This window comes from Cuculus canorus, chromosome 6, assembly GCF_017976375.1.
Source record: "Cuculus canorus isolate bCucCan1 chromosome 6, bCucCan1.pri, whole genome shotgun sequence".
NCBI lineage: Eukaryota > Metazoa > Chordata > Aves > Cuculiformes > Cuculidae > Cuculus > Cuculus canorus.
The window spans coordinates 12,443,530-12,457,719 of NC_071406.1; the positions used below are offsets into that span (position 1 = coordinate 12,443,530).

Here is a 14,190-nt window from a genome sequence, read left to right on the forward strand (position 1 = left end):
TTGTGAGAATGAGTTCATTGTGAGGCTCTTAGATGCTGTGTTGGTGGAGGCCATGGGAAGCTCTGAGCAAGGTGGACATGTGAGAGCACAGCAGTGCTCAGCCAGAACGAGAGCTGCAGACTGTAAGCTGTTGTGGAATTATGAGGTGAGCTCACTGATTCTTCAGAAGATTGTAGGGTGATTTAATTAAAGCTAAACAAGATCTTTTCACTGATTCTCATCTAAACAGTAGTTTGACCAATCCCACGTGTTTTCCTCAAGAGTAAATAAATGAGAAAACCTCGTTAAGTGGGAGCCTTAAGGCACCTCTAAGGGTGCCGATGAGATCTGACATGTGGATGTGCAAGTGCAACATGCCATGTTCTGGCTGTGAGACAGATCTGTCTCCCCAGCACAGGCATGGCTGAGGGCTGAGTGTATGGATGTGGCTGAGGGCACAGGGAAAAGCTGTGTCTTTTCTTCGATAGTGTGAAGTGGCCCTTGGAGCCAGTCCGGTGGGATGAATTCCAGCTGGTGAGGGTGGAAGGGGAGCGCAAGGAATGGTGTATGAATAAAGGACTGTGGTTTTGTTGGCCTTGGAGTTTTCTAGGGCAGAGCTGCCTGTGCCAGCCTGTCGTAGCCGCATTGCTGAGCTGTCTTGCTTTGTAATGTTTATATTTATTTCTCTTATTCTTCCAGTACGTTTTTTAATACTTTCATGTCCACCTCTTTCCATTGCTCTTCCTCCAGCTGGTATCCCATTCTAATAAAATTATAACTGTGCCAATCACAAAAGATCCGAAACAGAAGAATTAATGCTTTTACAGGAGGTTCCTTCTTTTAAGTTTTTTTTAGAGGCATCTCTTTTCTCTAAAATGAAAGATGAAGCATTTTCTTTTATCCTTAAACTTTACTGTCACGTTTTATTAAGTCAAAATGATAGCTACAGTCAGAGGAAAGCAGGATATGAATTCCTGGTACAGCCATTTTTAAAGTGTGCTTTGTTTCAAAGCTCTGAAGATTGATTGAAGGTATTTTTCTTTTAGACATGGAGCTTTAGTCAAAGGGGGCCTGATCTGAGTTACCCTCTGTAAATCAGGATTAGTTCCTGTGAAATCAATGGAGCTACAATGATACAATACCGGGTGAGTTAGAAAAGACTCATGCCTCGGGAATGAATAAGGGAGGGACTAAGGGTGATCCCCTGAATGCTGCAGTTGTGCAAGGGGTGAAGCCACACAGCAAAGCAGAATTATATGCTATCCCTATCGGGCTGCTGTGAAAGAGGCTGGGTGAGAAACGGGCATGCAGCAGTGGGTTTGTGCTCACATGGTGCTGTGGTTGCAGATCTCAGCTTTGGGGATGCACTGAGCATGCAGACCTCCTGCTTTGCCCAGACGGGGCAGCCCTTCGCCTGTCCCTTGCCACCACCGCTACAGCCAGGGAGGCCCAAGAGCTGAGAGAGCCTGATTTAAGAGACAAGGGGATGGTGGCAGAAGTGGTGCTCTACAAAATATCTGTCTCCGAAGCATATTTCACTGGATCCAATGGAGCCTGAATTTGTTGATGGTTTTTTGGCAGAAGGCCAGAGGGATTCACTGTGCGGAGTAGGGGGTGGGAGGGAGATGCCCCATCACTGGGCTTTGAGGGTGTGCAGAGGCGCAGAGGACAGGTTTTCAGGAAGGAGAGGACAGACAAACTTGGACAGAGATAATCTTATCGGACGTTTTTATCCCCTCCTTTTTTTTTTTTTTTTAATATGTCTGCATTTTGGAGGGGGAATAGCTAAGGTGGAAGATACATGAAAATGAGCAAATAAAGAATTGAAACGATATGTCCTGTCTGAGATCTGAGTTTAACCAGGGATTTAAGCTTTTGTCTCTCATCTGCACTGAAACCTTGACAGCTGGTTTCTTGAGCCCTAAGCCATTTTGAGTCAGATAAGAACAGCTCTTTTTATTGCCTTTAACTGTATCTAAACAGCTTAATGCTAGGGCAGGTTCCAATAGTGCTAACCACCGCTAGCCGGAGCTGTGCTTAGGGTGTGCAGTGTTTTAGCAGTCTGATGAGGATTAGTTTTAAGCACTGGTCATACTGCAGCACTCAGTGAAAATCTGCAGGCTGGGGAAAATTAGAAACTAGAGTTCGGCCATCTCCACCAGAAATAAAGTGTTTGCACTTCCTAAGTAGCTGCTGGACTCTCTCAGGCAGTTACCAGTTTTCTCTTGGCATACAATTGACCTGCTCTTGCAGATGGCACTGCTTTGTGTTCGGATTAAGTTTTTATCAGAAATAAAGTTGCAGGAGCTAGGAATAGCAATTACTGATTTAGAGACTGTCTTAAAATATTGAGAAAAAAAATGAGCAAGTCAGCTTGGGAAGGGGCAGGATGAAGGAGTAACCTTTTGCAATGCTATCTATTGTCTGGTTATTGTTCAGCTGGTGCTCTAGAGCTCTGGCTTCTGTCGCCCTTGATCAAGCTGGCGTTTACCCATTGACTCTGACTCTAGTAGACACCAATTCAGGGCTGCATATGATGCTGATTTTGTTCAACTTCCCAGCACATGAAGGATCCACACATTTGGTGGATGCAGTTGGCTGTAGGGGAGAGAGGACATAGGAAAGGACACCAGTTTTTATACTGTTCCTTTTTCATCTTTATTATATACTACCTTCCACCTCACAACAAATTTGAAACCAGTATTTCAAGCACATTTTGGCATTCTCAAACGCAATAAGGAAAATAAGATGGAACTTTACCCCAAATACTGGTTACAGCTTTCTAAGGAACACTGAAATCTCTTGGACTGTGGTAAAGTCTCCCAGGGAAAGTGGCAGAAATCCAGCTACTTGGCACAGTTTACAACTAGTCCAGACAAAACACTAGTAAATGTACTCTACTTTGGCACAGAATAGGCCGTGGGATGTTATGAAGCTTTCCAGTATGCAACTTTTTGTCATTTCATGACCCTGATGAGTGTGAAACTTGAATTCACTCTTTTGCTGATTGTGGATCATGTAGGGCCTTAGCGGAGTCTTTGATTTAAGAATTTTTTTCAACTAGCTTGAGATCATTGTTTGGATGTTTAGCACATTAAAATGGCTATACTGTCTAAGTCCGTCTAATGTAGCTCAATCTGTCTCCATTGAGTACCTTATTTCTAGGATTAGCCAGGAATGGCTGCACCGGGAGGAGTAGAGCATGGCTAAAGTGAGATTTCCGTAACTGTCTCTTCCAGCTTGTAGCATGGATATCTGACAGTGAAGAAGTCCTTTTGCACCTTGTGCGTTTCCAACAACAACCATTTCCTGTCTCAGGAAAGTTCAGCTTTGTCTTCTGGAACTTCAAGTAGATCTGACAGCTGTACAAAATGCATCTCCCCAGGGTTCACATCTCTGTGCTGTGATTCACTTCTGTATCTGTACTGAAAAAAATGATCGTTCAAACCAATGGCTGAAAATATAATCCTATGTTTCTTCATCAGTAATTTTCATTACAGTGTTACTTGCACAACATCTCCATCATCTGAGATGTCACAGTGCTCAGTGGTGTACGCTCTGCAGTATACTTGTGCTTAATGACTAAATGCTCTGCTGGCCTTAGCTTTGAATGATTGCACATCTCTTTCTTCTGCCAGTCACATTTTTTAATTTAACGTGATATTTGCTGTGTTTTAAAAAAAAAACCCAAACCTGCCTGTAATGGAGGACTGTAGAACCTCCTCTGGAGAACTGGAAGATGATTTTATACATGCCTGCATAAAATCTGCATGTTTATAAGGCTGGAAAAAAATGTAAAATGCTGTAATCTCTCACTTACACTAGTTGGGAAACCAAGTCCCTAGAACTACCCCAAATCCTGAATGCCAACACTATTTTCAGTCAATGGTGTGTAGCTGCTGCTGAGGACATGCATAATGGATGCACTGGCAACTCATCTTTGTGCCGGTGTTTAAAATCGCAGAGAAATACAGATAAGAATAAAATCTAGGATGCATCTTTCAAATCAGCTGTCTCCCACTGCTGCTGTAAGCGGGCCCTTATTGCACCCACGGTGCCCAAAGATCTTTACAAACTTCTTCCAGCTCCTTGGTGTTGCAATATTGTTCCCTATATTGGAGTTACTCAAATGCCATGAGCCTGTCATTATGTATCAGTGCCTCATTTTATCAGTCACCACCCTGGCCACTTCAGCTCCCTGAACATGTTTTGGAGACTCCAAACAAAAATATCGAGGTATCGGGCACTGCAGGTGTTGACTGTTATGCTATGTTTATGAATCACTACACCTGTAAGAACTGAAAATCTCATTATGTGTGATTTTAACCAGAATCAGCTTTATCACCAGATAAGATTTAAGACTAGGATGCTCCATTTGTTTGAAAACATGTTTGCAATAAGTGAACAAAGTTACATGGGAAAATACAATATGCACATCTGTAAGATTAAATTTGGCAATGCAGATTTTCCTAAGCTGCAGCAGCGTCTTGGGGAGCCTGTGGCATGGACTAATTAATCCTCCATCCCCTGCCACAGACCTGGTAGGCCCAAGGGAGTTTTTAGAGCTCTATCTTTTCGGCTGCTATTGTTAAAAATGCTCATGCAGAAAAGGCATGACTCCCTCCTAGCTGGGGAGTGAGCACTCCTCCTCTTTAGCTGTGCCTCAGCTCTTGTTTCTGGGAGCTATAGCATCCCATGATAATGCAGGCAATCAACTTGCTTCTCACCATTTTCCCCATTAAGCTCTTTTAATTTTTATGTTAGCTTGATTAGTACTTTCCTGGCAACACCTTTAAATTGGCTTTTCTTTTTCCTAGACATTCAACAGCAGTGGTAAAATGTATAAATCTCCTATTAGAACAGTATTAATTGCACATGTGTTTGAATCATGACTGATGTTGGTCTTTCCATAGTGTTCTCTTGAATGTAGCATGACATGGACATATCATGGAGCTGATAAGTGAGGTGTCCAAGCTGCGGGGACGCATTTATGTCTTGGGGATTTGAGATTTCTTGTTATCAGCACTGGCCATTGCACAGGCTGCTGTTTAAGGACTATACCCCAAAGGTACACAGAAAGATGTGTTTAGGGAGCTGTGCACTTCCCTTCTCTTTGAAGTCAGAAGCCCAAATACAGTTGTAAATTGGGTCATTTTTAAAAAATGCTATTTGTGGAATATTATCTTGTGTACTTAGCACAAGTGGGGTTTGGATGAAAGGGGAACCTCCACCTTCTCTACCCATTTTACACGCTCTGCATAAGCATTCGTCTTTCTGAAAGTGGAATTATTTGTATTTCAGGTATCCTCCCTGGGCCTACCTTGGAAGCTAGATCCGCAGCTGCCGTTCAGTCATGGTTGTTTCAAGATTAAAGGCCATTTCCCTGTCATTGCCAAGCCTTTTTCTTCTTGCTTTTCATCTCTCAGCAACACAGAATGTACCTGAATACTCTGAAGCTGAACATCAGCAATGTGTCAGGAAAGAACACCCCACAATTGCTTTTGAAGGTAAGAGCTTCTATTCCTATTTCAAATTCCAGTAGGATGATCCATTTTGAAATCCCTCCTGGTGTTGTTATGGATGATGGTTTATTCTGTGCTGTTTTCCTGACAGTGGTGATTCATAGGTCAGGGCAAGTGGCCTGACGAATCGTATTGCCTTTGATGCTTTATGGTGTTTTCACTCTGAGGTTTCACAGCAGTCATTTAATTCAGATAGTTTTTTGACTACCGGTGGAGGAATCTCCATTTTCAATTCTGCTACAGGCTCCTTGTAGTTTTATGGCACAATGAAAGAAAAACTATAGACAGTTTCCTTGTCTATAACTAGATTCAGTAACACTCAGAATCATAGAATCATAGAATCATAGAATCATAGAATCATAGAATAGTTAGGGTTGGAAGGGACCTTAAAGATCATCTAGTACCAACCCTCTGCCATAGGCAGGGACATCCCACTAAATCAGGATGCCCAAGGCCCCATCCAACCTGGCCTTGAACACCTCCAGGGATGTGGCATATACCTCACCTGGCTCGCTGGACATTTAATGAGTGAAAAGTGATAGAGTTTGGACATACTTGAATGCAAGAGAAGTAATATTTTTAAAAATCTCAGGGAGTGGGTACTTTTCTGTTTGTTGCTTTTTTTCTGTTTTGGTTTGGTTTTATGATGTTCCTCTGCTAGGAGTTTTTCTGTCTTTCATCTGGGCATTTAACTTGACAAGGTCTTAAGAATGTGTGAGAGGGCCTTTGTGTTGCAATGGGCAATCCTCTTACTGTTCTTTTGCATCAAGGAATTTCTCTTACCCTTATCCCAGGAGGATTTTCCAGAAGTGTACATGGTCTCCTAAGTCGCTGTCTGCCCAATCTGTCCACCTACCCACATGGCAGTTAGATCACTAAATCTGTACCACCGTTATTTCTGAATTTGCCCCAGACTAGCATGTTAAGCTCAGTGTACCACCATCATCAGCGGCTGAATCTCTTCTCTAGAAACGGTGTCCTCCTAAATGCTGAAATATTGATTTTCGTTCCCATTTAAGGCTTTTCAATGCATCTCCAGTTACATTCTCCACTAAAGGCAATTAAGTACCTTGCAATGTGTCTCTAGTTAGGTTCTTTGCTAAAGGCAATTTAGTTGTGGTTTTGTGACCTTTGAGATAGGGTTTCCAGGAAGAAAGTAGTCAAAGGCTTCCTTGCTGACCTTTCAGGGTTCTTCAAGACAGCTTTACACTTTTGCACAGAGGAAGAAACTCTTGTTTCTTAATTTGGAGAATGTTAAGAGATTTCTTGTCTTTTTTCCATTATCTATGCTTTAAAGGTTTAAGTGGATTAAAGTAAATTAGAAAAATCTTTAAGACTACATGTTATGGCACTGGCTCTAACCTTGCTCTGGTGGAATGGGTAAATAAACCTTGATTTTAATTGCTAAATAAGTCTAACCATCTGTTTAACTGGGGAGGGGGAAAAGGAGAAACTTGTGGTTAAAATGTGGTGTAACTCAGTAGGATATTTTAATAGCTAATATAACAATGAGGATGTTATAGGTAAAGAAAAGGGAACAAGTATGCATTCTTTATATTAACCAGGAGCACTAAACTTTGAGTTTAGAGAGGATGTGTTTGTAGGATCCAGCACCGAGATAAATCATTCTGCAAGAAATATTAGAGCCCCGATTCCTGGTGTTGAGGAATTGGTGGGCATTTTGGGCACTCAGTACAAATGCTTCTCTGCAGAACTGATGTCTAAACACACTAATAAACTGTCAGTTTGCTTTGTTTTAATTGGGCGTGAATTTTTCACAGAAAAAAAAAAATCTCTCCTTCCCTTTCACTGTTCTTGTTCCCTTCTTCTCTTTAATGATAGAGGGCAAAAACTGGTATGAGTTAATTAGAACTTGACAATTACACAAAAGAAATGAAGATTGAAATTGCAGATACATCAAGAAAATGACCCAGATTATCACTGGGGTCTCTTAAACTGAAGTTAGATTCAGAGTTACTTTTTTTTCTCAGCACCTGTTTCCTCATGATTGTTTATGATACAGATTAATCCTGCATTTTCTGCTGCAAACCTCAGCTGGAAAATGCACAGGAAAAAAAGGAAAGGCACCTTATTTCCACTGCACATGGCATTTAAGTTCTATGGAAGAGTGTTTACATCTCCAAAAGCACATCTTAATTTGTAACATAATTTACCTTCAAGCTATACCCTGCCCTCATGCCAGCACAAGCAGGTTCAGGCTACAGAGGAGACGAGTAGGGAAGTCTACATCTTATGTGCTGTTGCAAATTGCTCCGAGGATGTCTCTGCTTAGCAATGCGGCTCATGGGCTTTGTATGGGTCTCCAAATACATTATCCATTGATCACAACCTGCTATACAATGGCAACATCAAGCCAACCACTTGAAAGAGTGACCCCAGCAGCAGCTCTGCCCATGCTCCCAGTGCCAGGGGAAGGATTATGTTACAGCAGCAATTTTCAGTGGATGTGCAGTAATAAAAAGTAAGGCCCATTCAGTCGTTCAGGATGCATTAATTTACTGCGAGGAAGAACAGATTAACAAAACACTTCATGTTACAACGATCTTGAATGGCTTCTTTTTAGCAACCCTGCTGGCCAGCCTTCCCATAACAAGATGAAGGGGATGCCATAACGAGTTTTGTGTTCTCCAGTCTTCGAGTTCCCACCTTACTTGTGCTCAGGCGCTTTTTATTGTCCCTGTCCTCCAGATTATGATATTCTTAACATTCAATTGACTGGATAATATGCTTGCCATGGAAGAATCCAAGTAAAACTCCTTTCTGTCTAGCTTTTAACTCAATTCCTGAGAAATTATGTATTTTGTATGTCTCATCTTTCAATTATTGTATCTCATCCACACTACTCAACTGTCTGTTTGAATGGATATCTCTTTGTATTGGTATGGGAGGGGAAAGAGAGAGAATAGAGTACATGACCCACTCATTAAGCAGAAAGGAGTCTATGTATGCAAAATGCTTTTATTTTAGCTCTGTTCAGACCTGAAGAAATGCTTTTTTTCTTTACAGAGTCCATTCCCCAAATGACTTGCCGTTACTTGTGACCTAGAGAAAATGGTCTAGACAAGTCAAGGGACATAAATTCTGGTCCTAAATGTGCTTATTTTTATACGCTCAAGATAAAGTTTGCACTGTCAGGAGAGATGTGGGCTGGGAAGGGGTTGTGAGCTGAATGATTTATCCTAGCAGCCTGCATAGAGATCGTGAAGTACAGGTTAGGAATTTGTGCTGTGAGTGCTATCCTGTGTGTTTGCACAGTACCAAAATAACACAACAGAGCCCCAGTTTCCCTGGGGCTTGTAAATAATGCTCATTGTACAGTTCAGCAACAATAATAACGTGCCCAGTTTGGGCTTTTCATAATTAGATTGTTCTACTCTGTGCTTATAGGAAATGCAGTTAAAGTTTGATTTCCCTTGTTAGATCAATAAGAAAATGATCTTTTACTTCTCAGGAGCCTGTTTCTGGTGTCTGATTACCTATTTGGCCGTGAGTGGGTAGCTACATTAGGGATCTTGCATGCTTGTTTGTTTTTCAGTGAGTTGAGATATTAGCAAAACAAGTCAGGTATATTCTTAGTGCATTCTTTTTTATTTATACATGGAGGCACGCACACGTCCAAGTCACATTTCACTAAACAGTGTGTCATCCCACCATAGCTCCACTGTGAGCCACTCTGGTATGCCAGGCACTGGAGAAATTATCTCTAGTTCTTCTCAGTCATGGTCATTTTGTCTTTTCCGTATATATCTTATAACCAATAAATTGATCCCTGTGCTCACGGCTGGGCTATGCCCTTCCCCATACTGTCCTGGTTCTTAGCGGTATTCTTCAATGTAATACAGCTATTTCTTAGACATAAAGCATCTTTGCTATTTTTTAGAGACATTCGGAGCACCTTCGTAATCTGCCCCTTGGGAAAGCCAGAAGCACCTTCTGCCATAGCAATACTACATAAAATTTGTTATTTTGAGAGCAAGAGCCATGACTGATTGTAACAAGTAACAGAGTGCTTATTTCAGCCTGTTTACCAAAAAAAGTGCTTAAAAGTTTGCAATTTCATCTGTTTTAAATGAATTACGTGGATGTTCACAACTTAACTCGAAATGAGTGGTGTACAGGTTTCTGCTTGCAGTTTCTACCATTATTTATTTCTTGTTAGTTTTATCCATTAAGTAGCTGTGCTCAGAAAAAGATGTGATACACATCCCGGATTCTTCTTGGTTCTGTCTCACAGGGTTTTCTCCGCTGCATCGTGGCATATAGTGTAAGCTGGAAGAACATAATTTGCCCCTGCTTTAATAATTGCAACTGGTCTTCATTTGTTCGGAACACCTTAGCTGATCCCATGCTGAAGCACAGGAGAGAGTTGGACTTGGTTGGATAGCCCAGGTCTTCTCAGGCCTGGAAATCTCAGCTGTGCAGATTGTGTTATCAGGGCTGGTGTATGTTCTCAGTGTGCAGCGTTTTACCCATTTTCTAATCCTCAGTCTCTCATAGATGCAGACAATTTGCTCTGTGTGTTGCCTCAGGTTTTCAAAATGAATTAGTTGGGGAGTGTTTAAATCTGGGGTTTTACTTCAGACTGTCTGTAATTATTACCTCCTACCAGATGAATGCGATTCAGGTTACTTGAATGTAGCCTGCTATATATTTTCTTAATATTTTTTTCTTTAAACAACATTTTATTGAAATGTGCCCAGCCTCAAACACTGAAATCTGTGGGGAACAGTTAAGTGTTCACTTGTTGTATTGAAAGGAAAAGCTGTTTTAGCTTTGTGGGCTGAAGGATAATAGAGTATGATTTATTTCTTTTCAAGGTTCTTGGATGTTTTACCAAACACCCCCACTATTGTTGTATTGGTCACTCATACATTATTTGCTTTACTGTATATTGATGGAAAAACCCCACATTAGCATCCTTCAACCCCAAAGGCCCTCAGGAAATTGTGATAAAGATCTACACTTTTCTAGAGCAAGTGAGATTTTGACAATTCAAATCAAAATTTTGGTTGACAAAGTATGAAGATTGTGGGGTGAAGCATGAGAGGTATATCTGGCTAAACATCAAAGAGAAGGCAAAATACATTACAGGAGAATTGTCTTTAGGCTCATAGTCTTGCTGCCCTTAAATCTCCATACAAGGAGTCCAAACATTACATAATGATGGCGTGTTGACCAAGAACTGGTGGCGTCCTGTGAGTGCAACAGAATATTTGACCTTCAGTGTTTTTCAGTATAGATTTTTTTTCCCCATTAAGCAAGCCTTGTGGCAATTTTCTTTTAATCTTGAAAAATGGAACTGTGGCAAATGAAGCTGATATTTTCTTCTTTAGGGTTGATTTAGAATTGTTTGAAAATTATGACTAATAAAGCCATAAATACACAGTGGTTGGGGAAGTAATTTTCTTTCAGGCAAAACTTCTGAAAATTATACCCAACAGCTCTCAATATATTTTTCATTCCATAATAATAATTTTAACAACAATGACGCTAGTTCTTTGACACTTCCTCATTAATGGTGTCCAAGACATTTCACAAACAATCACTATGAGATTTGATTGAAAAAAATAATTCAGTGTGCTGTTTCTTGGGGCGTCAAGAAGAAAAGAGGTCTTGGAAAAGCATCCTTCATTCACAAAATGCTTTAGACAGAGCAAACAATGACAAGCAGGAGAGATGGAAGGCTTTATGGTGATGCTCCAGAAAGCAAATAATTGAGTAACTCTTACATATCAGAGTGATGAGAAGGTAAATCTTTAAAGAGGCATGATAGCTCAAGTGAAGAAGCAGCCTCTGACCATGAGTGGCAGTGATGATGAGAAGGAGGGCATGGTCAGCAGCATGAAGTGGGGTCATCATGTGTAGGCGTTGGTACTCAGAAGTTCACCAGCATAGTATGCATGGACCAATGGACCAAAAACTCTGATCAATAGCTGAGTAGCCACAACATAGTGGTTGGATCTAGGATATCGGAGTGGGTTGCCTCTTCTCAGAACTCAGGCAGCACCTCAGAGAAAGGGAACAAGGTGGCAAGCAAAGTGCTTTTCTTCTTTTTCTGCATTTCAGTGCAAACAAAGACATGTCTTATGGAGGCCTCATTCCCAATTTTAAAGTTTACTTAGCATAGTTCTCAAACTGAATAAGTTTGTGAGTCAGTGATATGGCAGACCTAATTTATTTAGCACATCTGCTTCTGATGAATGTTAATATATGACATTCTCGTTGAACCTTCTATTCAAGGATGTCATTATCCTTTGATAAAATTCATTTTAGCACTAGCAATCCCATAAGAAATTACAGAATGGTCGGGGTTGGAAGGGACCTCTGGAGATCATCCAGTCCAGCCCCCCTACTAGAGCAGGTTCCTTAGAGGAGGTTGCACAGGAACATGTCCAGGTGGGTTTTGTATATCTCCAGAGAGGAAGACTCCACAACATCTCTGGGCAGCCTCTTCCAGTGCTCTGTCACCCTCACAGTAAAGTAGTCTTTCCTCATGCTAAGGTGGAACCTCCCGTGCTTCAGTTTGTGCTCCTTGCCCCTTGTCCTGTGTTTGGGCACCACTGAAGAGTCTGGCCTCATCCTCTTGACACGTGCCCATTAGATATTTATAAGCGCTGGTAGGATCCCCTCTCAGTCTTCTCTCCTCCAGACCAAACAGATCTATGTCTCAGCCTTTCCTCATAAGAGAGATGCTCTTGTTTTTATTCTTGTTTAATCAGGCGGGATTCATCCTGGAAAGCCATGAACAGTCTCGGCTCAGTCGAGCACTTACTATGTACTTACATTGAAGTCAATGGGATTGTGTACTTGAAACCAAGCATATGCTTCTGTGCTGAGCTGGGAAATAGAGTGCACAGCACTGAAGCATCAAGTCTGTAACTGGAAACCCTAGCATATCGCTCTCTTTCTAGTGAGTTCTGCTGCCATAGGTCCAACTGGCCAAGTTGTTCCTCTAAAGTGGACAGATCAAGTAGTTAAGAAATCCAACACGTTCCTCGGCTTAGTATGGGATTAGCTGGATGAAGTCTGTGATCTGCAATACACAGTAGACTGTGTTAGAGGTTTTTATGATCTTTTCTAGCTTTGGGAGGTGCAGATAAAATCCTGAAGAAACTTTTGTGCTTAGGCTGAAAAAGCTCTGACTTCATAGATCATTCATCTTTTTATAATATTGGGTGATCCTGAGAATGTATTTTAATGGAAATGCTTGAGCTGCAAAATTCAGATTTGTATCTTATACATGAGGATTGCTCTGTTTTACAGCACATTAATAAAAGAGGTGGAGGTCATTGGTGAAATGTGGTCTTTGATAATCCTTTACTATTATTAGCCAGCTTCCAATTTAGAAAACTGATCCTTATGAGAACAGGTTAATTTCAAAAGTATTTCAGTATTTTACAGCCTCTGCTCCAATTCATTGGTGTAACTGACTCATGGTGGGACCTGTGTCCTCAGCAGACAGGAGTCCTCATAGGCCTGGCTACCTGAAAAATATGAATTATGTATTTTATTTGGCACCTCCAGTTCAGTCTCTGGCAAACCAGCAAAGAGGGCCAACTTCTGTTTCAAGTGCACGTCAAAACCAGACACTTTTGCTTATGTGGCAGATCCATCTACCCACAGGTGAAATTCAAGGAGAGTTTAGCCGTGCTTTCTCTGCCATCTCCTACGTTCCCACTAGTGAAAACAGCTGTCCTGAATCTTGCAGCATCTCTGCTGGCACAAGTGGGTGATGTAGACATATAACTGTAAGGATAGTGAAAAAAATTTGCCTTCAGATGTGGAGGAGGCAGATCGAACGATGGTTGAGAGGTGACAAAGGAGTGTTTTTTCCATCGGACCACAGTGGCTGTAGGAGCCAAGATGCAGCTTGCTTTCCTGTCTGGAAACAGGGATTAAACTGATCAGAATGTCATAGAAAGCTGCAAGTGATGCGTGAGCACTCACCTTATCTTTCTCAGAGAGGGAAATTTTGTGACAGCTGCAGGGCTTGTCCCAGTAAACAATGGATTACAATACTTAAATCTCTGCCACATCCTTAAGAAATCAAGAAAGCTCTGGGTTTGCTAACGGTGGAGCTGTGTGTGGCACTGGTTAGCTGAGTGTTACAAGGTGGTGGTGGGGCGCAGGACTATGTCTGCATGACACCATGCAGTGCTGTGTGGAGTAGCAGGCAAAGTTTTTGAGGAACGTTGTTGAGAAGTGTAGGCAGTGTTAGGGTATTGTTTGCCCCGTTTGGTAGCCTGCTGTGGAAACCCAAATCACACTCTTTCCATGAAGTCCTGTGCTGTGTAGACACTCCTGTTTCATCCTGTGGATCTCAGGCATGGCAAACAGACACGCTAATGCCTCATGGACATCCATCCATATCCTACACTCTTGCAGCACTGTGGTGTTTCCTCTTGCTCTTGATGAGCCATTGCCAGTGGGAATCTGCATTGTTGGACTTTAGTTTGGGGTTTGAGGTCTTGTGGGGGTCTGAATAACAGGAGCCGTGCTGAAGAGAGTAGAGCCTCTGTCATGTTACAGGATGACTTTCCCAGTCCACCATTGTGAGGTTTGGGAACTCGCAGAGTGGAAGTCTCCTGGCTCTCCCGTGAGGCAAGTCTTGACAGAGCTTCTGCCTGCTCTTCACCATGTACAAATAGGGGTCCAAGTGAAACAGAAT

The 14,190-nt window shown here is 41.7% G+C and overlaps 1 protein-coding gene across 7 annotated transcripts in view; it reads left to right on the forward strand.

Moving 5' to 3' along the window:
* SEMA5B (semaphorin 5B) overlaps window positions 1-14,190 on the forward strand; it is a 283,392-nt gene that overhangs the window by 133,353 nt on the left and 135,849 nt on the right. For all 7 annotated transcript variants that reach the window (XM_054070049.1, XM_054070044.1, XM_054070043.1 and 4 more), the window contains one exon: window positions 5,281-5,486. In XM_054070049.1, the coding sequence (XP_053926024.1) occupies window positions 5,333-5,486 (154 nt within the window). In that variant the 5' untranslated portion in view covers window positions 5,281-5,332. The remainder of the gene's footprint in view (window positions 1-5,280; window positions 5,487-14,190) is intronic.